This window comes from Schistocerca cancellata, chromosome 8, assembly GCF_023864275.1.
Source record: "Schistocerca cancellata isolate TAMUIC-IGC-003103 chromosome 8, iqSchCanc2.1, whole genome shotgun sequence".
Lineage (NCBI taxonomy): Eukaryota > Metazoa > Arthropoda > Insecta > Orthoptera > Acrididae > Schistocerca > Schistocerca cancellata.
The window spans coordinates 40,794,715-40,821,162 of NC_064633.1; the positions used below are offsets into that span (position 1 = coordinate 40,794,715).

Below are 26,448 nucleotides of genomic sequence, written 5' to 3' on the forward strand. Positions count from 1 at the left end.
TACTCGGCACATACCTGTCTAAAACGCATTTTACGATTGCCTTGAACTTTTTCCATAAACACTCAACATTGTCAGTGTCGGAACAGAAATTTTCGTTTTGATCTGTTAGGTAGCCTGAAATCTGCCTTCTATTACTCTTGCTAAACAGATAAACCTTCCTCCCTTTTTTATATTCCTATTAACTTCCATATTCAGGGATGCTGCAACGGCCTTATGATCACTGATTCCCTGTTCTGCGCGTACAGAGTCGAAAAGTTCGGGTCTGTTTGTTATCAGTAGGTCCAAGATGTTATCTCCACGAGTCGGTTCTCTGTTTAATTGCTCGAGCATACATAAATCGACGTAGTAGATACCTATTCACGTCTCTTCAATTTATAAAAAAACTTATTGTGCTTTATCTTTGTAATAAAGAGGTAGAAAAGGTTGTTCCTTTCCAATCCTATTCCGCCTACGGAAACAAATAATGAATTAATCGTCTTTCTCGCGTCACAAATTCGATCTTTGAGTGCGTCAGCAATTTCCTAGCAAGAATTTCCGTTTTTGTTCGATGTTTTCTGCTGCGAATGTCTTGGATCCTGCAAGCACCTGTTATATCCACATTCTTCTATTAGCAAAATTATATTGTCTTGTGATCACTCCACTGCTCACGCAACTCAAGTTCATCAGCAAAAGTAGTTCACGCGCGAGAAACAAGACTGAGAAATTGAATGACTTCGGTGGTGTTCACATCGAGGCGAGCGCCGAAGCGGAGAAGGCGCTAACATGCTTTGATGGTTCGCTTAAGACCGACAACCAACGGAACACGACCTTGTACCTGCGAATGCGAAACGAACACGGCAGAGTGCTGTTTGCCCGCGCTCGCGCACACAGTTTACACCAGAGAGAAACTTGTTCGATTTTGCTCGTTCGTTTATGTTACAGCGTAAACCAGGGTTTACGATCTGAAACACAGAGCGAGTTCTCGCTCTGCAATATCTCTGGCTTTGCAGCCATCATTATCGGGTACAAGAAACTCTTCTTAGGGCAATTGAGAAGGCAGCAGTGGGAATATGACGGTATGAGGTACAGATGACAGATGGTTTGTTCAGTATGAGTATAGTGAGAAAGACTACCTAAATTGTGGTCCTTCTCCGCGATTGGCTGCTGCGTTCGGAAATAGTGCGCCCAAATTATAATCTTCTGTTATTAATGTTACACAAACTAAACAGCGTATTTACTTGCATTTCATATTAAAGCGTCTCTCGATAGCGTGGTATTATTCTATTATTTCACAAGTGTTAATAACCAGCAGAATAATAAACAGTTGCTAAATGAAAAAGCGGACGAAACACTTCGGTCGGATCGCGCCTAACATGGATGGCGGACGAAGTGGTCCGGCTGTCAGATCGGAGCTGGTTCGGCAATCTCGGGGGACGACATGTTGTCTGCCGCAGTATCAGTTAAGACTTAATTTGCAATGTCTAGTTCGTAAATGTGAGAGATGGGCTGACAGTCTTGGAGGGCAAACATGTTGGCTGCCACGGTCGGCGTCAGGTTAAGACTTTATTAGCAATGTATGGTAATATGGACATGTAGTTGAGAACAGTGTGATAGTAATTACGGAAATACGCAGTTCATTTTGTTGAGGAATGGAAATTATTTACGGTTCTAAAGTGGGATGTAATTGTGCAGTTTCTCGTGTTCCGATAGTAAAAAACGAGTGGCATAGCGTATAAACAAACTGATTAGAAATTTAGTTACTTCTAAAATTTGTTTCCGGTAAGAGTTCTTTACAGCCCCAAGATAACGGATTTACGACCTCCGTGCCGTTTCCTGCGCAGGGGACAACTACTATACAGGGTTATTACAAATGATTGAAGCGATTTCACAGCTTCTACAATAACTTTATTATTTGAGATATTTTCACAATGCTTTGCACACACATACAAAAACTCAAAAAGTTTTTTTAGGCATTCACAAATGTTCGATATGTGCTCCTTTAGTGATTCGGCAGACATCAAGCCGATAATCAAGTTCCTCCCACACTCGGCGCAGCATGTCCCCATCAGTGAGTCCGAAAGCATCGTTGATGCGAGCTCGCAGTTCTGGCACGTTTCTTGGTAGAGGAGATTTAAACACTGAATCTTTCATATAACCCCACAGAAAGAAATCGCATGGGGTTAAGTCGGGAGAGCGTGGAGGCCATGACATGAATTGCTGATCATGATCTACACCACGACCGATCCATCGGTTTTCCAATCTCCTGTTTAAGAAATGCCGAACATCATGATGGAAGTGTAGCAATTGTAAACGGTAAGGCTTCTGCTTTAGCCTTTTCAGTAAGATTTTCCAAACCGTCGGCTGTGGTACGTTTAGCTCCCTGCTTGCTTTATTCGTCGACTTCCGCGGGCTACGCGTGAAACTTGCCCGCACGCATTCAACCGTTTCTTCGCTCACTACAGGCCGACTCGTTGATTTCCCCTTACAGAGGCATCCAGAAGCTTTAAACTGCGCATACCACCGCCGAATGGAGTTAGCAGTTGGTGGATCTTTGTTGTACTTCATCCTGAAGTGTCGTTGCACTGTTATGACTGACCGATGTGAGTGCATTTCAAGCACGACATACGCTTTCTCGGCTCCTGTCGCCATTTTGTCTCACTACGCTCTCGAGCGCTCTGGCGGCAGAAACCTGAAGTGCGGCTTCAGCGGAACAAAACTTCATGAGTTTTTCTACTTATCTGTAGTGTGTCGTGACCATATGTCAATGAATGGAGCTACAGTGAATTTATGAAATCGCTTTAATCATTTGTAATACCCCTGTAGAAGCCTGCAGGTTGGTGAGCATTAATTAAAACTTACGCATTCCACTCAGTGCGGTGGAAGTAAGTAGGCACCTCGCGTGTACTGCAATTTTAGTAAAAATGAGTTTATATATATATATATATATATATATATATATATATATATATATATATATATTGCTTATTGCTCCTTCTCTGTCTATCTTTCTCAATTTTCCGTATCCGTAACTCCCATGTTGAAAACACTCATCACCATAAATATGCGTTGTTTCTACGCTTTGCCATCACGACTGCTTGAACCTGCTGGGGACACAGGAAGTGAGGCGTCTGAATGTGTGTGGAGGAATGGCAGCCCACGCTTCCTCAAGTGCCGAAACGAAAGAAGGTAGTGCTCGGATCTGGAGCGAGGTCGACGTTCTGACTCCTCCCAGAAGTGTCCCACTGGGTTCAGATTGGGTCTCTGGGCAGGCACTCCATTTCAGGAATGTTTTACTGTCCGCAGACATACGCGCTGTCACGCTGATACAAGTGACCATCGCCTCCGAACTTTCCCTCTGCACCACGCAGGGCACAATGCTGCAAAAATGTGTTCATATGATAGCATTACTGTTTCAATCACAAAACTATATGCTGTCAAAAATTGGTCTTTTTTCCTACAAACACGGCATTTGAAGTCGATGTTCTAGCTTAAATTGTCTTTTCACTACTTGCTTATCTTTGCCGAATCGTGGTAGAAGCAACACGTAAGTCCTTTGTATTGCCTACTTACAGAATGTTAGTTGAAAATTAATTATTCAACTGTTTCTTTTCTCCAGATTAGGTGATGTACCCTATTTCAAATAATGTTTTCTGGATTACATGTATTATTTATGTTCTTTCAGAGGCCGTCATCAAAAGGTTAGAGATGGACTGATCAAAGATCAAAAGATTCGGACTTCATTGTGCTGTTTCGTTAAGCATTCTCTTCACCCTTAACATACCAAGCTGGTTCCTCTAGGGCCCCCAACAAGTGATTTTTAATGATACTCCATCAGTGAGACCCAATTAAGATATATATACAGGGTGATTACAATTAGTTTCAAACCGCTGTAGAAATATCACTGGTCAAAAAGACGTCAAATTGCAACGGAATATTATCGGAGAAGGAGGAAAACGTGTGGCAGAAGAAATATAGTTACAAAATGTTGCTACAGATGGCGCTGTAAGCATCATAATTTAATAGTAGTTGACTACAAATGACAAATCAATCATACAACAATGCGTAAGGTGTACGTTTGACGTTAAACAAACTGTACTACTCAGTGTGTATGGGTGTTCAGGTGTGGTACTGTTAGTTACGTAAGACCATCCACCACGACAAGGTCATATCACATCGGATGGGAAAAATCGGTTTTTAATTGTCCTGAGGCCAAAAACCGCATAAAAAGCATAACTGACATCGGTTTTAAATTGTCCTGAGGTAAAAACCGCATAAAAAGCATCAATCAAAATAAATTCGGATTATTAATTTCCGGTTGACTGGCGCAAAACATGTTCAATATGCTGTCCACCGATTTCTGCAACAAAATGGCTCTGAGCACTATGGGACTCAACTGCTGTGGTCATCAGTCCCCTAGAACTTAGAACTACTTAAACCTAACTAACCTAAGGACATCACAGATACCCATGCCCGAGGCAGGATTCGAAACTGCGACCGCAGCAGTAGCGCGGCTCCGGACTGGAGCGCCTAGAACCGCACGGCCACCAGGGCCGGCGATTTCTGCAACAAGTTGAAATCGAGAAACAGCATGTTCCACAACTGATCGAAGAGTTTCCGCGGTCACCTTCAGAATGTGTTGCGCAACGCGTGCCTTCAATGCAGCTAACTGTGCAGTCGGAACACTGAACACATCTCTCAGACAGCCCCACAGCCGGAAGTCATCCGGATTAAGACCAGGCGATAGGGACGGCCAGGCCGTACGGAAGTGGCGGCTGATAATTCTAGCGTTTCCGAAATGGCGCTTCAGCAGCTGCTTAACTGGATTTGGAATGTGCGGAGGTGCGACATCTTGCATAAAAGTGATCCCATCCACACATCTAGGCTGTTGGAGAGCTGGAATGTGTAGTGGGACGAAATTAAGCGTCACCTATCCACCAAAGTCAGCCCAGTTTGCAGGTGACTATAAGTTTAATTTAGTTTGTTTATATATTTTTTTCTTATTATTGGTAATAGATGTGAATTATCTAAAAGTTTTGTATTTTTTTTATGTGTTTCATGTACGGAGAGGGCGGCGCAACGAACGGAGACAGCATCTTCGTTGCCGCGACCAGAGAGGAAATTGCTGGCCGCTATACGTCGCGGGTCGACAGCCGAGGAGCAACAGAAGATCCTGGAACCGAGTTGTTGCGTCGTGCTTCTAAAAATTAAAAATGAATTTGTATAATCTTTTTGTATAACAATGACGTCATAGAGAGCTTAATCTTATTGAAAATGTCAGTCACTAATTCTCAACGCTCAAGTTCACATCTGTATGTAGGAAGCTAATAAAATAGTGTATGCTACTAAAGTTGAAACACGTGTCTTGAAGATTTATTTATGAAGAATTATGTGAACGGATTAATAATATATTTGACAAGATTAGTGATTCTTACGGCGTTCATCGAAACTTTGAATCTCAAAAGTTTATTTAATGTGGGATTTTGATATCGATTAGATCAAGATAACGTGTGTCAATATAAATTCTGAGGAGAAAACAAACGAAATTTAAATTGAAAAAGTTTACGCAAACCAGTTGGCCCGAGTGATGTAATTCTTTGCATACGACTCGACTGATGTTTTACAGTTTCGTTCAAGAACCATTCTGTGACAATTTAAAAAGAATATAAATCATTTTGAAGTGGGTTGTAACTGACGTAGGTGACGAAGTCTGCACAGGGTCATATGATAAACGAAAGTCATTCCTAAACAAAACCTATACGTCGTTACACTACACCGTGGCGACCTTATAAACAGGACTTGTGTGCAACTAAGGCACACGGGTACGAAACAAAACATCAAGAGTCCTTCGGAAGTCAACGCGAGTTCTCGTGGAGACTTCACCAGCCAGCGGCGACTTCGCGGGTGTGGGCATCTGACGGAGCGCAGCCAAGCAGTACGGTCACGCAGTTATTCCACGAGAAGGCGCATCTGTTGGGCAGCAGCTGAACGCTGCAAACCCCAACAACCTTTTTTCTCCCTAAACTAACAGGCCCAGTACGTCAGCTGCGGGCGTTCCTCCGGCTGGTATTAGAGGTGTTGCTGAGGGCTTCGCCTGTCTACGGCGGTGCCGGGCCTGGTTGCAGCCAGTGACATCTCCGGTGTTCGACTCAGCGTCCTGCCGGTTGCGGAAGCGGGGTCGCAGCATCTCAGCGGCTGCATCGACGGCTGTTACATCTGCAGCCCATAGCAGCACACTGGTCACCGAGAACTACAAACTACAATATTAGTGTCCGGTGAGTTTGTTTCAAGTTGGAAGTGCAGTGTTGTACATAGGGAGTGTGCTTTTACAGGATTGTTGATTACAAGTCTGCGTGTGTAACTAGTTAAGATCTTACAATAATGTCGGGAAGTGAAATGTCAGACGAAGAGCAGTCTATGTCCGATAGGAGCATGAGATCCCTTTTTAGGGCGATTGCTAAATTAAAACAGTCTAACGAAGAATGTACTGCTAGATTAAAAGAGGAATTAACACAGTCTAACGAAGAATTTACTGCTAGATTAAAAGAGGAATTAAAACAGTCTAACGAAGAATCTACTGCTAGATTAAGACAGTCTAACGAAGAATCTATTGCTAGATTAAAAGAGGAACTAAAACAGGAATTAAAACAGTCTAACGAAGAATCTACTGCTAGATTAAGTGATAAAATAGAGGCTTCTAAAGTTGAAATGCAGGAAAAACTAGTAGGACTTAGTAATAAGATTGCTGATAATTGTAAAAGGTTAGAAGAACATATCCAGGAATCACGTGAGGAAAAAACTCGTATGCGAAACGATATTACTGACTTAACCGAGAGACTAGATAATGTCAATATCTTAGTTGTAAATGAAATACAGAAAAATAACGATATGTTACGAGATGAATTTTCTATGCAAACAGAAACTGTTCGTAGAGAATTATTAGAATCTATTAAAGAGGTCTCTACCAAACCTGTAGAGATTTCTTCAATAGATAATGTAGAATTAGAGACATTAACTCATCAAGTAGAAAAGGACCATTCCGAAATCGAAAACATGAAATTTTTGATTACTGAAATATGCAGTAACCTTGAGACTGCCAAAGATAATAACATTGACGAAGGTACAGAGCGTTCACATCGTGAACACAGTGAAGAATCGATATTAGCTAATCGCGTTTCCAATACAGAAATGCGAATACAGGAAATTACTAAACGGTTATCGGAATTAGATAATCACGAAAACATTTCAAATAGCAGAGGTAATAACATAATCAGAGACAACAGTCGCATCGAATTGGCTAGCTCGGACGACAACAATATGAATAAAGAAATCACGGCAAGCCAATCCGATGCAACTCCGTCTCCGCAATCTAAACAAAATCCGACTATTTCTCTCGCAGAATGTCTGGATGATATAACGACAAATTCAAATGTGGCAAGTCGATTTCCTGTATTCAAACCAGGAGGCGAACTTCACCCTATAATCTTTATAAAAGCTTTTGAAACATCATTATCTCCCAAATGGAGTAATGAAAAACGCATTCAATTTGTAATAGGACATTTAGAAGCAGAAGCTGCGGAGTGGGCAGTACTGCATAGAAATGAATTTAGGGACTGGGAGGATTTTGTTAAGCAGTTTAAACAACATTATTGGTCAAGAGGAAAACAACAACACTTAACTTTAGAGTTGTTAGACCCTCCTCCATATTCTAAACGGTGGAGATGTTATAGGAATTATTTCAAATGGCATTTAAACCGTGCTAAATTAATTGAAGAACCAATTATTGAAAGTCATCCAATACGAGTCCTAATTAGTGGATTACCGTATTATGTAAAGGAAAGAAAAATGTTACTCTACGAATTATAGGTGAGCCTTTACTAGCTACTCTACCTTGGCCACCAGTAAATGAGATTCAACAATGCATCCCAGACGAAAAAGTTTGCGAACAGATTATTAAAAATGCCGAACGGAGAATTAAAAGTTATAATGAACATGCTATAGAACCTTCATTTCAGGTAGGAGATCTTGTGCTAGTACGATCTCATCCTAAAAGTTCTAAGATCGTAAGGAACGTAGAAAATTCTTCTTTATCTTTGAAGGTCCATATGTTGTACATAAGATTGTACATCCCAAAGCGTTACTTCTTATGGAACCTTCATCAGGTGTAATTAAAGGATTATATAGTGTTGATCAAATGAAACCCTTCATTCCTAAATAAGTTAATATTTAGTATATGTTACATACGGAAGAGCGTTCATAGTTTATTCATGTGAAGTTTTCGTGATAGTTACGTGTTATTTTAAAGAAATAACAGAAAGCTTAAACAAGTGTTCTACAATAATCTACTGGTACTTCAAAAAGAGGAAGATAACCAAAAGGGGGATTTATATGGAAGAGATTTTGCTCGTAGGTCAAAACGAATTTTGCATATTTTAAATTGACTCGAATAGTAGGAACCAAAGGGGATGGTTAATAGTTTTAGGGACCATGGGCGTCCAGAGCTATATGGCTCACGAGAACATAGCAGAGTGCCTTTAATAGGGGTTTGTAATAGTGTTAATATAGAACACACCAAACGGGGCTCTCTCGCATGTTTCTCCTAAATAAATTGCCATTACCCAACAAGGTGTCCGAAGGTAAAGAAAGCCGTGCCGAGATTCTAAAGAAAGTTTGTTTGATTTCTTCTTGACCTCAGGCATAAATAAGTTATTAGGGAAAAGAATGAAGTAAAGTAAGTAGTACTATTAGTTATTGTGAGAAACTAATTAGTAATGTACAGTTTAGGAAAGAGTAACTCTAGTAAATGAATAAAACTGAGACTAATTTACCACAATTTGAACGTTCTGTCCTAATGTAACAACGTTAAAGAACGTACTAAATTAGTATTTACTAGCAACTATTAAATGAAGAGGAGTAATCTCCATATATTCGGTTATGAATTGCCACAATGGCACAATTAAGAGTAAATGACAAATAGTCGCAACAATATCGTATTAAAAAGATTAAATCTATCTAAGAGCAAGGACTCTAGATTAACTAAAATGTGAGGAAAATGTATTAACAGTTAAATATTGTATATTGAAAAGTTTTATTTTCGGTTAAAACCTGACAAACTGAGCTTGTGGGTGGGGTATGTAGTGGGACGAAATTAAGCGTCACCTATCCACCAAAGTCAGCCCAGTTTGCAGGTGACTATAAGTTTAATTTAGTTTGTTTATATATTTTTTTCTTATTATTGGTAATAGATGTGAATTATCTAAAAGTTTTGTATTTTTTTTATGTGTTTCATGTACGGAGAGGGCGGCGCAACGAACGGAGACAGCATCTTCGTTGCCGCGACCAGAGAGGAAATTGCTGGCCGCTATACGTCGCGGGTCGACAGCCGAGGAGCAACAGAAGATCCTGGAACCGAGTTGTTGCGTCGTGCTTCTAAAAATTAAAAATGAATTTGTATAATCTTTTTGTATAACAATGACGTCATAGAGAGCTTAATCTTATTGAAAATGTCAGTCACTAATTCTCAACGCTCAAGTTCACATCTGTATGTAGGAAGCTAATAAAATAGTGTATGCTACTAAAGTTGAAACACGTGTCTTGAAGATTTATTTATGAAGAATTATGTGAACGGATTAATAATATATTTGACAAGATTAGTGATTCTTACGGCGTTCATCGAAACTTTGAATCTCAAAAGTTTATTTAATGTGGGATTTTGATATCGATTAGATCAAGATAACGTGTGTCAATATAAATTCTGAGGAGAAAACAAACGAAATTTAAATTGAAAAAGTTTACGCAAACCAGTTGGCCCGAGTGATGTAATTCTTTGCATACGACTCGACTGATGTTTTACAGTTTCGTTCAAGAACCATTCTGTGACAATTTAAAAAGAATATAAATCATTTTGAAGTGGGTTGTAACTGACGTAGGTGACGAAGTCTGCACATGGTCATATGATAAACGAAAGTCATTCCTAAACAAAACCTATACGTCGTTACACTACAAATGACGTGGTTGCACAGAAGACACTCACAGCGCTTACCAGTGACGGACGGCACAGGTAACAGGACAGGAAGCACCTGTCTCTTCGAAAAAATATGACGCTATGATAAATGATGCTGTAGACGCGCACCACACAGTGGCCTTTTCAGGATGAAGTGATGATTTGCGTGTGGATTTTCCTGATGTGTTGGCAAATGTGCCAACACCTTGTAGATAGAGGAGGCTGAAATGCACGCTAACTAACGCAGACGGGCGTGAATTCTGGAACGGGATACGTAAATTAATGCTATACTGAAAAGTACGTAGTTGAGGTTATACTTAACTTTTATTCCATCATTGTGGTACATCGCTCTTGATTATACAAATGAGACACTCTCCAGATATGGTTAATGGCGCCTTGCTAGGTCGTAGCCATGGACTTAGCTGAAGGCTATTCTAACTGTCTCTCGGCAAATGAGAGAAAGGCTTCGTCAGTGTAGTCGCTAGCAAAGTCGTCGTACAACTGGGGCGAGTGCTAGTCCGTCTTTCTAGACATGCCATATGGTGGCGCTAGGTCTGCAAGTACTGACAGTGGCGACACGCGGGTCCGACATGTACTAACGGACCGCGGCCGATTTAAAGCTACCACCTAGCAAGCGTGGTGTCTGGCGGTGACACCACATTTTCCGTTGCCCGTATTCGACAATTCTGTGTATTGACATATTCTGTGGGCTTCGTCTGTCCACAAAATGTTCCACGGCCAGTCATTGTCCACTTCCTTGGGAGCAAGAAATTCTAAAGCAAAGGCCTCTCTTGCTGGCAGATCAACAGGAAGCAACTCGTGCACATGGGTCATTTTGAATCGATAGCAAAGAAGGATGTTTCGCAGGACTTTACGCACCGTGCTCCAGGTATGTCCAATGTTCTGGTAATTCTCCGTGCACGACACGTTCGCGCACCACCATTCGTCTCCTCCTGCATTGCTGTGGCCACTGTATTACAGAATTAGACCTATGATACACACATTCAGAAATATTTTAAAAAATTAAAACACTTGTGGACCCGGCAGGACCCTGCTTGGTATACTACGTTATACAGGGTGTTTCAAAAATCACCAGTATATTTGAAACGGCAATAAAAACTAAACGAGCAGCGATAGAAATACACCGTTTGTTGCAATATGCTTGGGACAACAGTACATTTTCAGGCAGACAAACTTTCGAAATTACAGTAGTTACGATTTTCAACAACAGATGGCGCTGCGGTCTGGGAAAATCTATAGTGCGATATTTTCCACATATCCACCATGCGTAGCAATAATATGGCGTAGTCTCTGAATGAAATTACCCGAAACCTTTGACAACGTGTCTGGCGGAATGGCTTCACATGCAGATGAGATGTACTGCTTCAGCTGTTCAATTGTTTCTGGATTCTGGCGGTACACCCGGTCTTTCAAGTGTCCCCACAGAAAGAAGTCACAGGGGTTCATGTCTGGCGAATAGGGAGGCCAATCCACGCCGCCTCCTGTATGTTTCGGATAGCCCAAAGCAATCACACGATCATCGAAATATTCATTCAGGAAATTAAAGACGTCGGCCGTGCGATGTAGCCGGGCACCATCTTGCGTAAACCACGAGGTGTTCGCAGTGTCGTCTAAGGCAGTTTGTACGGCCACAAATTCACGAAGAATGTCCAGATAGCGTGATACAGTAATCGTTTCGGATCTGAAAAATGGGCCAATGATTCCTTTGGAAGAAATGGCGGCCCAGACCAGTACTTTTTGAGGATGCAGGGACGATGGGACTGCAACATGGGGCTTTTCGGTTCCCCATATGCGCCAGTTCTGTTTATTGACGAAGCCGTCCAGGTAAAAATAAGCTTCGTCGGTAAACCAAATGCTGCCCACATGCATATCGCCGTCATCAATCCTGTGCACTATATCGTTAGCGAATGTCTCTCGTGCAGCAATGGTGGCGGCGCTGAGGGGTTGCCGCGTTTGAATTTTGTACGGATAGAGGTGTAAACTCTGGCGCATGAGACGATACGTGGACGTTGGCGTCATTTGGACCGCAGCTGCAACACGGCGAACGGAAACCCGAGGCCGCTGTCGGATCACCCGCTGCACTAGCTGCGCGTTGCCCTCTGTGGTAGCCGTACGCGGTCGCCCTACCTTTCCAGCACGTTCGTCCGTCACGTTCCCAGTCCGTTGAAATGTTTCAAACAGATCCTTTATTGTATCGCTTTTCGGTCCTTTGGTTACATTAAACCTCCGTTGAAAACTTCATCTTGTTGCAACAACACTGTGTTCTAGGCGGTGGAATTCCAACACCAGAAAAATCCTCTGTTCTAAGGAATAAACCATGTTGTCTACAGCACACTTGCACGTTGTGAACAGCACACGCTTACAGCAGAAAGACGACGTACAGAATGGCGCACCCACAGACTGCGTTGTCTTCTATATCTTTCACATCACTTGCAGCGCCATCTGTTGTTGAAAATTGTAACTACTGCAATTTCGAAAGTTTGTCCGCCTGAAAATGTACTGTTGTCCCAAGTATATTGCAACAAACGGTGTGTTTCTATCGCTGCTCGCTTAGTTTTTATTGCCGTTTCAAATATACCGGTCATTTTTGAAACACCCTGTATGTTTCGATGGATTTATTTTTTGTTATTTTTCAGAATGTCAACGCGAAAAATTTACGAAGATGGCTTCCAAGCAAGTCTTGGTTGCTGTCATTCTTCGAATCCTGGATGAATGTCATTTAAGTGATCTAGAAGGGGTGTTGAATAAACCTGATGAGAAATTTATTCCAGAAGAAGATATGTCGGACTCGGAAGATAACCTTGAATTCAGAAGGAAGTGGCGTTACCAGCGAAAATTCTGACTGGGATTCCGACGAATGAGATGAGTTTGTTGCAGAGTCAGGACGAACATGGACAAGCTGACCGCTGACTCGCTGTCGTCAGTGTAACACTGTGAAAGCATCTCCCGGCTCAATGCACGCAAATGATCTTGCACTCACAACGTCCGACGTTTCCAACCAAATTGTAGATACCGTATGCACGGTCATCAGTGCTAAAATGTCACGTGTTGTTCAGAATTACGTTGCAAATACTGCTCTGAACAGAATGAGGTGGAGATTGTCAAGATGTGAGCAGTTTTTGATGTGCTGCTGACTTTTGGAGCTCTTCGCTGTCTAAAGGCAAAAGTATTCGTCATGCCGTTTTTACTGCTGCCATGGCACAGGATTATTTTGTGCATAGTCTTCTGTCAACGCAACATGGCAACAATGCTTTTTTAAATTTAAATATAGTTCTAGACATCGAAAGAACCTAATCTGAGTAGCCTTTTACACTATTATGTTGAGAAATTAAGAAAAAAGGGTGGAGTTCCCAGAAGACTTCAGCTTGGTAAATAATATTAACGACTTAGACTGGTTATCTCGATTCCTACTCTCTTTCAGTGTAAGAATAATATTTAACTTTCGCTCTCGAGTGTGACTGTACAATGATTCGTTGGTCTGAGACATAATCCTTTTTCCTTTGTTTTTAGCGATGAGAATAATTAATGATTTCTTATTTTTTCAGATCTCGAATGGTTGCTTATAAAACATGTTAATGCCGGTTATAGGCCAGAAATATAATTCCACGACTGTTGCAATGTTCCTTACTGATTCGACAAGAAATACACGAAACTTTGAATCACTTGGATTTTTTAAATAAAATTCTACTGTTGAAATTTCGCTAGCGAGAGGGGAAATTTCAGCTGGTGACAGTTTCCTAGGATGTTGTAAAATTTTTATTGCAAGTCATTAAAATTGTACTTTTCTGTTGCATGTATATCAGCATACATCAGAGTAAAAATGTCTCTGAAAGGAAACATCAATGTAAAAAAGACCACAATAGGGCAAAGCAACAAAGGAAAAGCACAGAAAATTGTTGTGAAAGCATTAATTATAAAACATTGTAAATGGCCAGAAGTTTGATTGCAAGAATTACAGGCAAGGACACCATTGCTGAACCGCCTGTATTCGCATGTCTTGACTCATAAACATACAGTAGGTTGTTCATAACCTATCCTAAAAAATTTTCAGTAATTTTGGAAAGCTTTAATTTGTAAATTACATTGTGTTTAAGAGTCACGTAAAAGATGGCCGACTGGACTAGTGCAAAGTGTTTTCTTTAATTTTACATCTTGGCGCATATTCTTGGTAAATAAATACAAGGATTGCAGAAATTTCTTAAAGTAATAACAATTTCTGTGTTATTGTTAAATTTGGGAAATCTACAATAACAGAATCAGCAGACAATAGTGAAGAATAATTTCATGACGGAGAAAGTAATACAGCTAAGCCGACAATGGAAGACGTAGGCTCCGATTCTGTAGAAACTGAACTAGGACCTCAGGCACAAGCCACTGCTGGTAATTCAGACACTTAAATCCACTGACCGAATTATTTGAAAAACTGCGTCTATAGTGGATACAATTTTCAACTTATTAGCCCTACAGTAATCCCCCGAAGGCGATGCCAATTTCAAACTATTAGCACAAATGCAATGAGCCCAAGCAAAGGCAAAATTTAAGGAATTCGATGCAGGCGTGGATGAACGCGAGAAATGATTAGTCACTGGAATAAACAGAAGTATTGGCCGGTATTTCCACTGAAATGGTTCAAATGGCTCTGAGCACTATGGGACTTAAGGGGAGCCGTAGATCGTCAAATCCTAAAAATTACGATTATTTTTTTGGCTACCGAAAATTAATTGGAACATTACTCTTTAATGTAAACTTTGATTTATTGTTCTACTCGCCCTAGAAGTGGAGTTATTACCATTTTCCCCCACGCCTGCAGAGGAAATGGGCGGCCGCTGAATGCATCTAACACCCTCTCGTGACTTCCTGGCGAACTGCTTGGGATTTTCTCGGCCTGTTACGCATACAGCGCCTTATGTTACGCATACAGCGAGTGTGCAAGGGTTGGCTACATTGTTTTCTGTGACAAATGAAGCGCTAAGAGCGCGGAACATCGTCTCTTTGCTGTTTACCGTTTCGGCTTCGAAGGCTCAGACTGACTTTGGGTTCAAGTAAGCTCAGTGATGGAAAGACAATAGGAGGGAGAGGCAGGCTTACTGATGAGGTGATTGAACGTCTGCAGAGATACTATGGGTATGCTATAAGGCAAAATACTAGTAATGTTAGTGACATGCGAAAAGCAGTGTGGGCATTGTTCCTTCATACTGCCTCTTCCAATGAATACCCTCAACACAGCCTGTGCCCAAAAGATTCCTGGTGCAAATATAATGCAAAAAAGGACTATGATCCCAAACATGGTTTGCCAGCAGCTGTGATAAATGCAATAAAACCAATTTTTCATGACTTAGCACAGCCAGAATTGTTACACAAATGTCTACACGGAAAGACGCAGAATCCTAATGAGAGCGTAAACAATTTGATTTGGAAAGTGATTCCTAAAAGGGTGTTTGTAAGCATAAAAACACTGCACTTTGGCATTTATGATGCAATAGCAACCTACAACCAAGGGAACAGTGTGAAGTGTGAAGTTCTGAAGGCATTAGGACTTACATCTGGGGTGAACACTGTACGAGCACTAAGAAATATTGACAGAGAAAGGATAAGAGGAGCAGAAAGAAGAGAAAGGCATACGAAGTATGATGGAACAACAGGCCAAAAAAGAAGACAGAAGAGGAAGCTTTTGGAGGATGAAGAAGAAGACCCTGATAATCCATCCTATAGTGCAGGAATGTATTGAGAAACTTTGATAGCCATTTCCCGTAAATTAGAATTTTTCGAATATAAGGAACATTTTCTCAAAATCCACTCAAGCTAGAGAGATGAAATTTTTATACAGCACTCCTAGTGGTCAAACGTACATTGTAACACAGCCATTTGGCAATATGTTCAGTAGTTTCATTTCAGTTCAATTATAAAGCAATTATTTGTAAAAAAAATTTGGGTCATTAATTAAAAAAATAATTGGAAGGAAACTAGAAAAGATACTCCAAAATGCCTCTGTCATAACTGCAATACTAAACCACTCTATATGTAAAAAAAACCTCAAATTTTTCTATTTGGTAGTTTATTCATAAATGTTCCTCAAACTTAGTGATTTTAACATAGGCAGCATAGGCACCTCCGGCTCCCCTTAACATCTGAGGTCATCAGTCCCCTAGAACTTAGAACTACTTAAAGCTAACTAACCTAAGGACATCACACACATCCATGCCCCAGGCAGGATTCGAATCTGCGACCATAGCGGTCACGCGGTTCCAGACTGAAGCGCCTAGAACCGCACGGCCACACCGGCCGGCTTTCCACTGAAATATCTGGATTAAAAGCAGCTTACAAAAATGTACTGGCAACAAGCAGTTATCGTCTGATGTACGATCATTTCACACGCCTCCGACTGAAACTGGGCACTGTTAAGCAGCTGGGTAAGAGAGTTAGCAATCTGACTACTGCGCAAGATGAAAAGCTTAAGGAACGATTCAGTGCTCAGGGGGAGAAGTTTTCAGACAGGTTTCAAATGTGTATTAATGGTAGAGACACCTAGATTACTGGAAAATTAGTTATTGATGTGAAAGTTGCAGTGCAAATGGCTAGTGCGCAAGTAGTATCTGACCAGGGTACCAGCAGCGAGCCATTTAATCGTGGCTTTAATCAGACAAAAACTCTCCTAGCCAGTGACCTCTCTGAGAGGCTGGCTGACGTAATTGCGCAAATGAATAAGCTACGTTCAGAATTTTCAAACAGTCAACAGTAATGTGCACAGCACACTGCCTTTATTGCTACAACAGGTGATAGCTATACGGCCATAAGTGCACATGGCGGGATGTACACGCACAATACAGTACATTTGGTCCACCTCTCGGACATTCAGCTAGCGCTACAGGGATATTACCTACACTGTCATCAATATTAACAGAGGAAAGACTGCTACAGCACATAAAATTTCAGTTTTTTTCTCCAGATACAAAAACCACTCATCACATCGTACTTATTAAAGCGTATAAGGGCGTTTTGCCAAAAACTATGGTCAGATTATTCAGTAGCTATTATAGTCCATGTTCAAAGTGACTGACCTATCCATTCTGCTCTTCTACTGACAACACAATATCCCCGCCTTCTTTTATAATGGCGCGTTTGTCTCTTTCGACAGATAATAATCCGTTCTGCATTACAAAGTGGTGTCCGGATACTTTTCATCATGTACTACATGATGTCTCTATGATAATGATATGGTGAGAACGTAAAATGGATCAAACTGATAAAGAATTCTAATCTGGAAACGACTGAGCTGAAAGTTCCGAAGTTAATTATGTTGTTTTGCCAGTGCAATAAGTAACAAAGGAATCCTTTTTTGTACAATTCAATGCACCAACTTACATGTAAGTACACCGGACAAAAATTGGTCACCCTCCAGGTGACACCACTCTAACACCGTCCTTAGCCTTGGTGACACCCTCAGTTTGGCAAGATTCTTCTGGTGCGGCATATACAGCCGAAGCTACTCATTGATCAATAGATTCTGTAGAATTATTTTGATTGCTTCATTTGATCCACTGTTTATACGAGATTAAGATACGGTCATTTAGCGGCCAACCGAGGTGTCTGTGTTTTCGTCAACAAAGGAACGTTAACGTGTAAGCCCTCCGAGCACACCTGTCATCGTCTTGGGAGCAAATGTATCCAAAGTATACTGATTAGAAAGGTGTAGAAGAAAAAGACACTTGTATATCGACAATGTTGAAATATACATCCTGATTCTTGTTCACGGTAACCTGAATGAGTAGGCCCAATTCGTGATACGAAAAATGCCTCAAATGATTATATCATCTTGCGATGTCTCCTGGCAAGACACTTGCAAAATCGGTGTAATATATGTGAAAAAAGAAACATTTATCTGTATTATTATTATTATTTCTTTCTATTCTCAGACGTTATGTCTGGTCAAAAATGGACAGTGACGCGGCCCTTGATCAAGCGTGACTTCCTTTTAACTGTACGGTATATGTTATATTGCATTTAGGAACTTTCGGGTCATTGAACATGTATCAATAATTACAGATTTTTGCATGTTTGGATGTAGCTGTATTGCGTTGATGTACTGGTGGGTATTGTGTGGTATGAGTCCTGTAGTTGATAGTATAATTGATATAATGGCAACTTTATCCTGATGCCACATGTCCTTGACTTCCTCAGCCAGTTGGATGTATTTTTCAATTTTTTCTCCTGTTTTCTTCTGTATATTTGATATGTTGGGTATGGATATTTCAATTAATTGTGTTAATTTCTTCTTTTTATTGGTGAGTATGATGTCAGGTTTGTTATGTGGTGTTGTTTTATCTGTTACAATCGTTCTGTTCCAGTATAATTTGTATTCATCATTCTCCAGTACATATTGTGGTGTGTACTTGTATGTGGGAACGTGTTGTTTTATTAGTTTATGTTGTATGGCAAGTTGTTGATGTATTATTTTTGCTACATTGTCATGTCTTCTGGGGTACTCTGTATTTGCTAGTATTGTACATCCACTTGTGATGTGGTCTACTGTTTCTATTTGTTGTTTGCAAAGTCTGCATTTATCTGTTGTGGTATTGGGATCTTTAATAATATGCTTGCTGTAATATCTGGTGTTTATTGTTTGATCCTGTATTGCAATCATGAATCCTTCCATCTCACTGTATATATTGCCTTTTCTTAGCCATGTGTTGGATGCCTCTTGATCTATGTGTGGCTGTGTTAGATGATACGGGTGCTTGCCATGTAGTGTTTTCTTTTTCCAATTTACTTCCTTCGTATCTGTTGATGTTATGTGATCTAAAGGGTTGTAGAAGTGGTTATGAAATTGCAATGGTATAGCCGATGTATTTATATGAGTGATTGCTTTGTGTATTTTGCTAGTTTCTGCTCGTTCTAGAAAGAATTTTCTTAAATTGTCTACCTGTCCATAATGTAGGTTTTTTATATCTATAAATCCCCTTCCACCTTCCTTTCTGCTTACTGTGAATCTTTCTGTTGCTGAATGTATGTAATGTATTCTATATTTGTGGAATTGTGATCGTGTAAGTGTATTGAGTGCTTCTAGGTCTGTGTCACTCCATTTTACTACTCCAAATGAGTAGGTCAATACTGGTATAGCATAAGTATTTATAGCTTTTGTCTTGTTTCTTGCTGTCAATTCTGTTTTCAGTATTTTTGTTAGTCTTTGTCTATATTTTCTTTTAGTTCTTCTTTAATATTTGTATTATCTATTCCTATTTTTTGTCTGTATCCTAGATATTTATAGGCATCTGTTTTTCCATCGCTTCTATGCAATCGCTATGGTTATCCAATATGTAATCTTCTTGTTTAGTGTGTTTTCCCTTTACTATGCTATTTTTCTTACATTTGTCTGTTCCAAAAGCCATTTTTATATCATTGCTGAATACTTCTGTTATCTTTAGTAATTGGTTGAGTTGTTGATTTGTTGCTGCCAGTAGTTTTAGATCATCCATGTATAGCAAATGTGTGATTATGTGTGGGTATGTTCCAGTAATATTGTATCCATAATTTGTATTATTTAGCATGTTGGATAGTGGGTTCAGAGCAAGACAGAACCAGAAAGGACTTAATGAGTCTCCTTGGTATATTCCACGCTTAATCTGTATTGGCTGTGATGTGATGTTATCCGAATTTGTTTGAATATTAAGTGTGGTTTTCCAGTTTTTCATTACTATGTTTAGAAACTGTATCAATTTAGGATCTACTTTGTATATTTCCAATATCTGTAGTAACCATGAGTGGGGTACACTATCAAAGGCTTTTTGGTAATCAATGTATGCGTAGTGTAGCGACCTTTGTTTAGTTTTAGCTTGATATGTCACCTCTGTATCTATTATCAGTTGCTCTTTACATCCTCGTGCTCCTTTGCAGCAGCCTTTTTGTTCTTCATTTATAATTTTGTTCTGTGTTGTATGTGTCATTAATTTCTGTGTAATGTCTGAAGTTAATATTTTGTAGATTGTTGGTAGGCATGTTATGGGGCGATATTTAGCTGAGTTTGCTGTGTCTGCTTGATCTTTAGGTTTCAGATAGGTTATTCCATGTGCAAGTGTATCAGGGAATGTGTATGGGTCTGCAATGTAACTGTTAAATAATTTAGTGACATGTGAATGTGTTGAGGTGAACTTCTTTAGCCAGTAATTTGCTATTTTATCATTTCCAGGGGCTTTCCAATTGTGTGTAGAATTAATTGCTTGGGTGACTTCATGTTGCAAAATTATCACTTCAGGCATTTGTGGTATCATCTTGTATGAGTCTGTTTCTGCTTGTATCCACCGTGCATGCCTGTTATGTTGTACCGGGTTTGACCATATGTTGCTCCAGAAGTGTTCCATGTCTGTTATGTTTGGTGGATTGTCTATTTTAATGTGTGTGTTATCTATTGTTTGGTAAAATCTCTTTTGGTTTGTGCTGAATGTTTGGTTTTGTTTCCTTCTATTTTCACTTTATTTGTATCTTCTAAGTCGTTTGGCCAATGCTTGTAATTTCTGCTTCTTTTCATCTAATTGCTCTATTGCTTCTTGTTGTGAGATTTTACCTAACCTTTTTCGTTTTTTGTCTGATATTTCATTTCTTATAAATTGTGTTAGCTGTCCAATGTCTTTTCTCAGTTTTTCTATTCTGATCTGCAGCCTATGTTGCCATGCTGGTTTTGTGGGTTTCTTCTGTGTGTTGGTTTGTTCTGATCTCTACCTAGTGTGTATATTTAGTGTAGTGAGTGCTCCTATATAAACCAGTAGTTGTAACTCTTCCATAGTTGTATTTTCATTTATTTTGTTGTGTATGATTGTGTTGATAGTTTTTATTGTTGTTTCGACTTGTGGGTTATTTGGCGGTCTATGCAAGAATGGTCTAATGTCTGTATTTGTGTCTTTGTATTCTATATATGTCAGCTGAAATTTTTCTTCTATATCTAACATGTGTGTCTCTTCGTGTTCTATTTGTGCTTGTTCTGGTGGCTGTCTTAAGATTTCGTTTTCCTCTGATTGTTTAATTGATGCGTGTTGGTCTTTGTTTGTTTGCTCTGGGATGTTTGAGTCCATTACTGTATTTTCTTCTTCTTCTGATTGCACATTATTTTGTTCCAGTATTTGTTGTACTTGTTGTTTGATGTTTTCTAATTCTGACTGGGGTATCCTGTTATTTTATTATTATTATTATTATTATTATTATTATTTCATTTCTGTATGAACGGTTGTCTATTATATAGTCTATAAAAAAGGAAATAATCATTTTTCATTTTTGTGTTTGTGTAATATTTATGTATATATTTTGCAAATAACGTCTGTGGTCGGCGAGTGTGGAAATCGAAGCAGACAGTGATAACTGAAAAAAGATATTTATTAGCGTACTCAAGTGATTCTAAATAGAGGAGGCTTAAATGTTACTCTCTGCCTTCTTGTAGCCGTTAAAGTTTTAAGAGCCTATGACGCTCGCTTGAATGCTTGGTTAGCTTTCTTTTGTTCCTTGTTCGAGAAAGACGCCATTGGAGGCTGATGTATAAAAAAGGTGTGTACTTTGAATTTATGTTGATCTTTGAATATAGAAATTGTTAAAAATACTTGTAATAATTTATTGCTAGCTTGTCCAGTATTTCATTCCACATTTTTCACATTTTTAGCCGTTTTCTGCATATTTAGAATTTTTCATGAAGCAGAGCTGCGCCGCGATCGCAGGAGCCGTTGCCGCGGCAAATTCAAATTAAATGAAAGCAGTTTTCCCGCAATTAAGCGGGCAGGTAATGGTACATTTTGCCCGTGCGGTCTAACGCACGGCTTTCCGGGCGGGAAGTAGCGCCTGGTCCCCAGCACGAATCCGCCCGGCGGATTGGTGTCGAGGTCCGGTGAACCGGCCTGTCTGAGGACGGTTTTTAGGCGGTTTTCCATCTGCCTCGGCGAATGCAGGCTGATTCCCCTTATTCCGCCTCAGTTGCACTATGTCGGCGATTGCTGCGCAAACATGTTCTCCACGTACACGTACACCACCATTACTCTACCACGCAAACACAGGGATTACACTCGTCTGGTGTGAGACGTTACCTGGGGGGGAGGGGGTGTCCACCGGGGGCCGAACCGCACAATAACCCTGGGTTCGGTGTGGGGCGGCATAGGGGTGAAGTGGATTGCGGTAGTCGTCATGGGGTTGTGGACCACTGCGGCTGCGGCAGGGACGAAGCCTCTCCGTCGTTAACATACAATACACACAATACAATGGTACATTAAAATTATTTCTTTCAGCTTCCCGGAGACCTCAGAGGAGAATTGTGGATTTTATGTCATTTTCAGGTGAACATGGGCAACAGCTATTACAATCTCAGTGAAGTAAGTAATTTACGTAAATCAGAGTGGTAAAACTTTACTTTTGTGATATCGAAGGATGCTGCGTTGAAACCTGTTCTGGCTAATAATAATATTAAAATCAAATTTCATTTTTTGTTTCATGCTCTCGTGTTAGTCGTGGCAATCAATAGTGTTCATATGTTAAAAAATCCACCGCAGCTTTTATATTTAGAGAACATATCATACTGTAACTTCTGTACGTGTAAATAAGAGTAATTTTCAGTGCATTTCAGAGATGAAAGTAGAGGAGGACATGTTTAATTTCTAGGCCGGCCGGGGTGGCCGAGCAGTTCTAGGCGCTACAGTCTGGAACAACGCGACCCCTACGGTGGCAGGTTCGAATCCTGCCTCGGGCATGGATGTGTGTGATGTCCTTAGGTTAGTTAGGTTTAAGTAGTTCTAAGTTCTAGGGGACTGATGACCTCAGAAGTTAAGTCCCGTAGTGCTCAGAGCCATTTGAACCATTTTTTTTAATTTCATAATTAGTTACAGTAATGATACAGTGTTCCATTTCAAACGTGCCAGATCAGGGTTATATGAAAATAGTTTGCAAAATAAAGATCACACATCCACAGCAGGAAATCTTTGTGTTGTGCGTATCCCCACATAACAGGTCGAGGTGCACGAAGTTAAAGTTTTTAAAGTACAGAAACTAATAGTGAGAATCACATGTTATCTTTTGTGCTCTCAACAATAAGCAATATACAGTTAATTAAAATGTTATGCAACATAAACTGCATATAAAATCGAAAGGTGTTCGGTGGAGGGACGCGAAAATCTCCAGCCTGAACTACTTCCTCCACACGCTGCAGGTTTAACGCCTTATTGGCTATCGATATACTCGACACCTTAGATCAGGGGCGGGCAGGAATCCTGCACATGTGCGGTGCACTTGCACGCGTGCAGTTAACAGGTGTTCCGCGATCACACAGGGGCAAGTTGGCTACCCGCTTGTCTCCCATCCCCACCATACCCTCTGTCCGCTCCTTCCTCTGTAATGCGTTTTGTGTCCTAGCTTGCTTTGTTGAGTGAATGAATAAGGTTAGTAGGAGTGCTTGAAAGAATTCATGGTTTGAAAGAGTACCTATTACCTACGATACGTTTTATTTAATTATCACAGGTGGAGTTTACAATACGTTTAACCCTTTCCAGCCCAGTGATGCCATATGGCATCATCATATTTAACTTTATCCCAAGGCCAAACTATTTGTCCAAAGATTATAAAGAAGTGTACAGGGCCTTCTAAAGTTCATTGTTCTTAAGTTGGCTACTGTGGATTCGCTAAAACAGAGAGCACCAGGCTACAATGCTTTGACAAAAGTATTGTTGCATGGCGTCTACAGTACAGTGCACCGAGCTGGACTTTCAAAATATTGTATCAGGGTAAAGGAAGCAAACTAATATAAAAGTTGCACTAATAAATTATTGTTGAAAGAGCAAATTAACTAGTAAACACTTTGAAAATAATGCTAGTTATGGTAATTTTCTGCTTGGAAGTCACAAATGTGTGATTTCATTTGGCATCATTGGGCATTTGTTATGTTACCAAATGTAGTACATGCAATAACTTCCACTAAAATTTACCATAATGTGTAACTCTAATATTTTCAAGTTTCTTCTGAAGCTTTATTATACTAACTAATATTAATATGTTAAAATTTTTATAGATAGAATTTACCAGTTTTTTTGCTACTTTAGTAAAAAATTCCTGGTTTGTTTACCAGATGATTCGCAATCATAAATCATTATCAGAAGAAGAAATATTGCTGCTTCTCGAAGGTGATTTATCTGATTTGGACCTTGATACGTCTGATGTGGAGGAAGAGATTGAAAATGCTAGGCAGCAGGACCCTACTACACTGGATATACAGTTTCTTCAAGGACTGGACCTTGATATGGTTGAAATTCTGGACCCTCAAGCCAATGATGAAGGTGATGTTCCCTTAGCTTCAAGATTACTTGCTGAGCCAAACCTTGCACCAAGTCATTCAGCTCAGAAAATTCAGTGTGATACACACCGGGATCTTCGGTGGAGAATGAAGGACATTGAAGAAGTGGACACATCATGTAATGCAGTTTTTTCTGACCCTCCAGGAGATGAACTGACACCTTTGCAGTATTTCAGAACAATGTGTAGTGATGATATTATCCAGAACCTAGTCGAGCAATCTAATCTATACTGCCCACAGACAACAGGTGCATCTTTAGATACAAATGTTCGTGAAATAGAAAAGTATATGGGGATAAACATCCTAGCAGGTGTTGTGAAAATGTCTAATTACAGAATGTATTGGGCAGAGGCTACAAGATTTTCTCCAATAGCTGACTCAATGCCTAGAAATAGGTTTGATAAGCTAAGAAATTATTTGCATGGGAATGACAACACTAAAATGAAACAAAGAGAGGACCCTGATTATGACAAGCTGTTCAAGGTGAGACCATTTGTTGACAAAATCAAACAAGGTTTTTCAATTATTGAACCTGAGGAATATCATTCAGTGGATGAATTAATAATTCCTTACAAAGGTCATTCATCACTGAAATAGTATCTAAAAAGCAAACCACACAAGTGGGGTATAAAAGTTTTTGCCTGTGCTGGTTCTAGTGGAATTGTGTACGATTTTGAAATATACCGGGGGAAAGGAAATGTATGTAATGATCTGGTCTTGGTATAAGTGGTGATATTGTGATAAGGCTTGTGGAAGGACTGCCAAAATATAAAAATTTTGAAGTGTTTACAGACAAATGGTTCACCTCTTACAATCTTATTTCAGCCCTGAAAAATTATGGCATTTTGGCTGTTGGAACTGTTAGACCCACAAGACTTCAAGGCTACAATCTAAAAGCAGACAGTGAGCTGAAAAAGCAGGGACGAGGATCATACGATTATCGAACTGAAACAGAAAGGAACATCATAGCGCTGAAGTGGTATGAAACAAGTCTGTCGTTCTTGCATCGTCATACAAAGGAATAAGTCCAGTAGAACCAGTGAAACGTTGGTCAGTGGGAGAACGAAAATATATTGATGTTCCAAGGCCAGACATTGTTAGAGAATATAACCATTCGATGGGAGGAGTTGATCTGCACGACATGCTGGTTGCTTTGTATAGGAGTAATATTGGTGTGAAAAGATTTTATCTAAGGATCGTATTCCACCTCCTTGACATGTGTGTTGTGAATGCATGGCTCCTATACCGCCGACATTGCAGACAAAGAGGAATTACTAAACACACGTCTCTGTTGATTTTTCGGTCTGATGTAGCTCATGAACTACTAAAAGCAGGAGACATTTTGGTAAGAAGTCGAGGACGGCCATCAAATGACATTCCATCGCCTACAGTTGTGAAGAAACGAGCCCCATTGGTTCCCAGTCCAGTTGATGATGTAAGGTATGACAACATTGGACACTGGCCACAGCACACAGAAAACAAACAGAGATGTGAATTGTGCATTACAGCATATTCTCGGACGAAATGCATCAAATGTAATAAACCCCTCTGCTTTACCAAAGACAGGAACTGTTTCTTAAATTTTCATGTAAAGTAACAATCACGCTGTAAAAAAAAAAAAAAAAAAAAAAAAAAAACATAAAATTGTCCTGAAATGCAAGTTGCATTATTGTATGTACTAATTTTTCTTTAAGAAACTGCATCAAATTATGTAATTAAAATATTCATTCAAGTTCCATTACCAAGCACTGTGACATCCCAACCACCTGACTGAAGGAAACAAACCCTGCCCAATGATGCCATATGGAGTCATCCCAAATTTCCCTCCAAAAACAAAAAAAATAACAATTTCTTATAAATATATATTATTCCAATCATTATGTAGGGAAACGCGCGAAAAAATATTTTTTCCCAAAAGTAAATAAAAGTTGGGCTGGAAAGGGTTAATATCTGGAACGAAATTTCTACATACAGACAAACACAAACAGTAACATCAATTTTCATCACTGATGTTTGCTCATAACCGAGACTTATTAATTCAGCAAATGGTTTTCCAGCTCTCGCTATATTAAGCGCAGTCTTATAACTTGCACATACCGCTGGGCTATTATTGTTGTCATCCTGAAAACTTGAAAACAGT

The 26,448-nt window shown here is 39.9% G+C and overlaps 1 protein-coding gene across 1 annotated transcript; it reads left to right on the forward strand.

Moving 5' to 3' along the window:
- The first annotated feature begins 24,083 nt into the window (after positions 1–24,083).
- Positions 24,084–24,905, forward strand: LOC126095024 (uncharacterized). The gene has a single exon (XM_049909686.1). It carries the CDS (start codon positions 24,084–24,086, stop codon positions 24,903–24,905), a length of 822 nt encoding a protein of 273 aa, XP_049765643.1.
- The last annotated feature ends 1,543 nt before the right edge of the window (positions 24,906–26,448 follow it).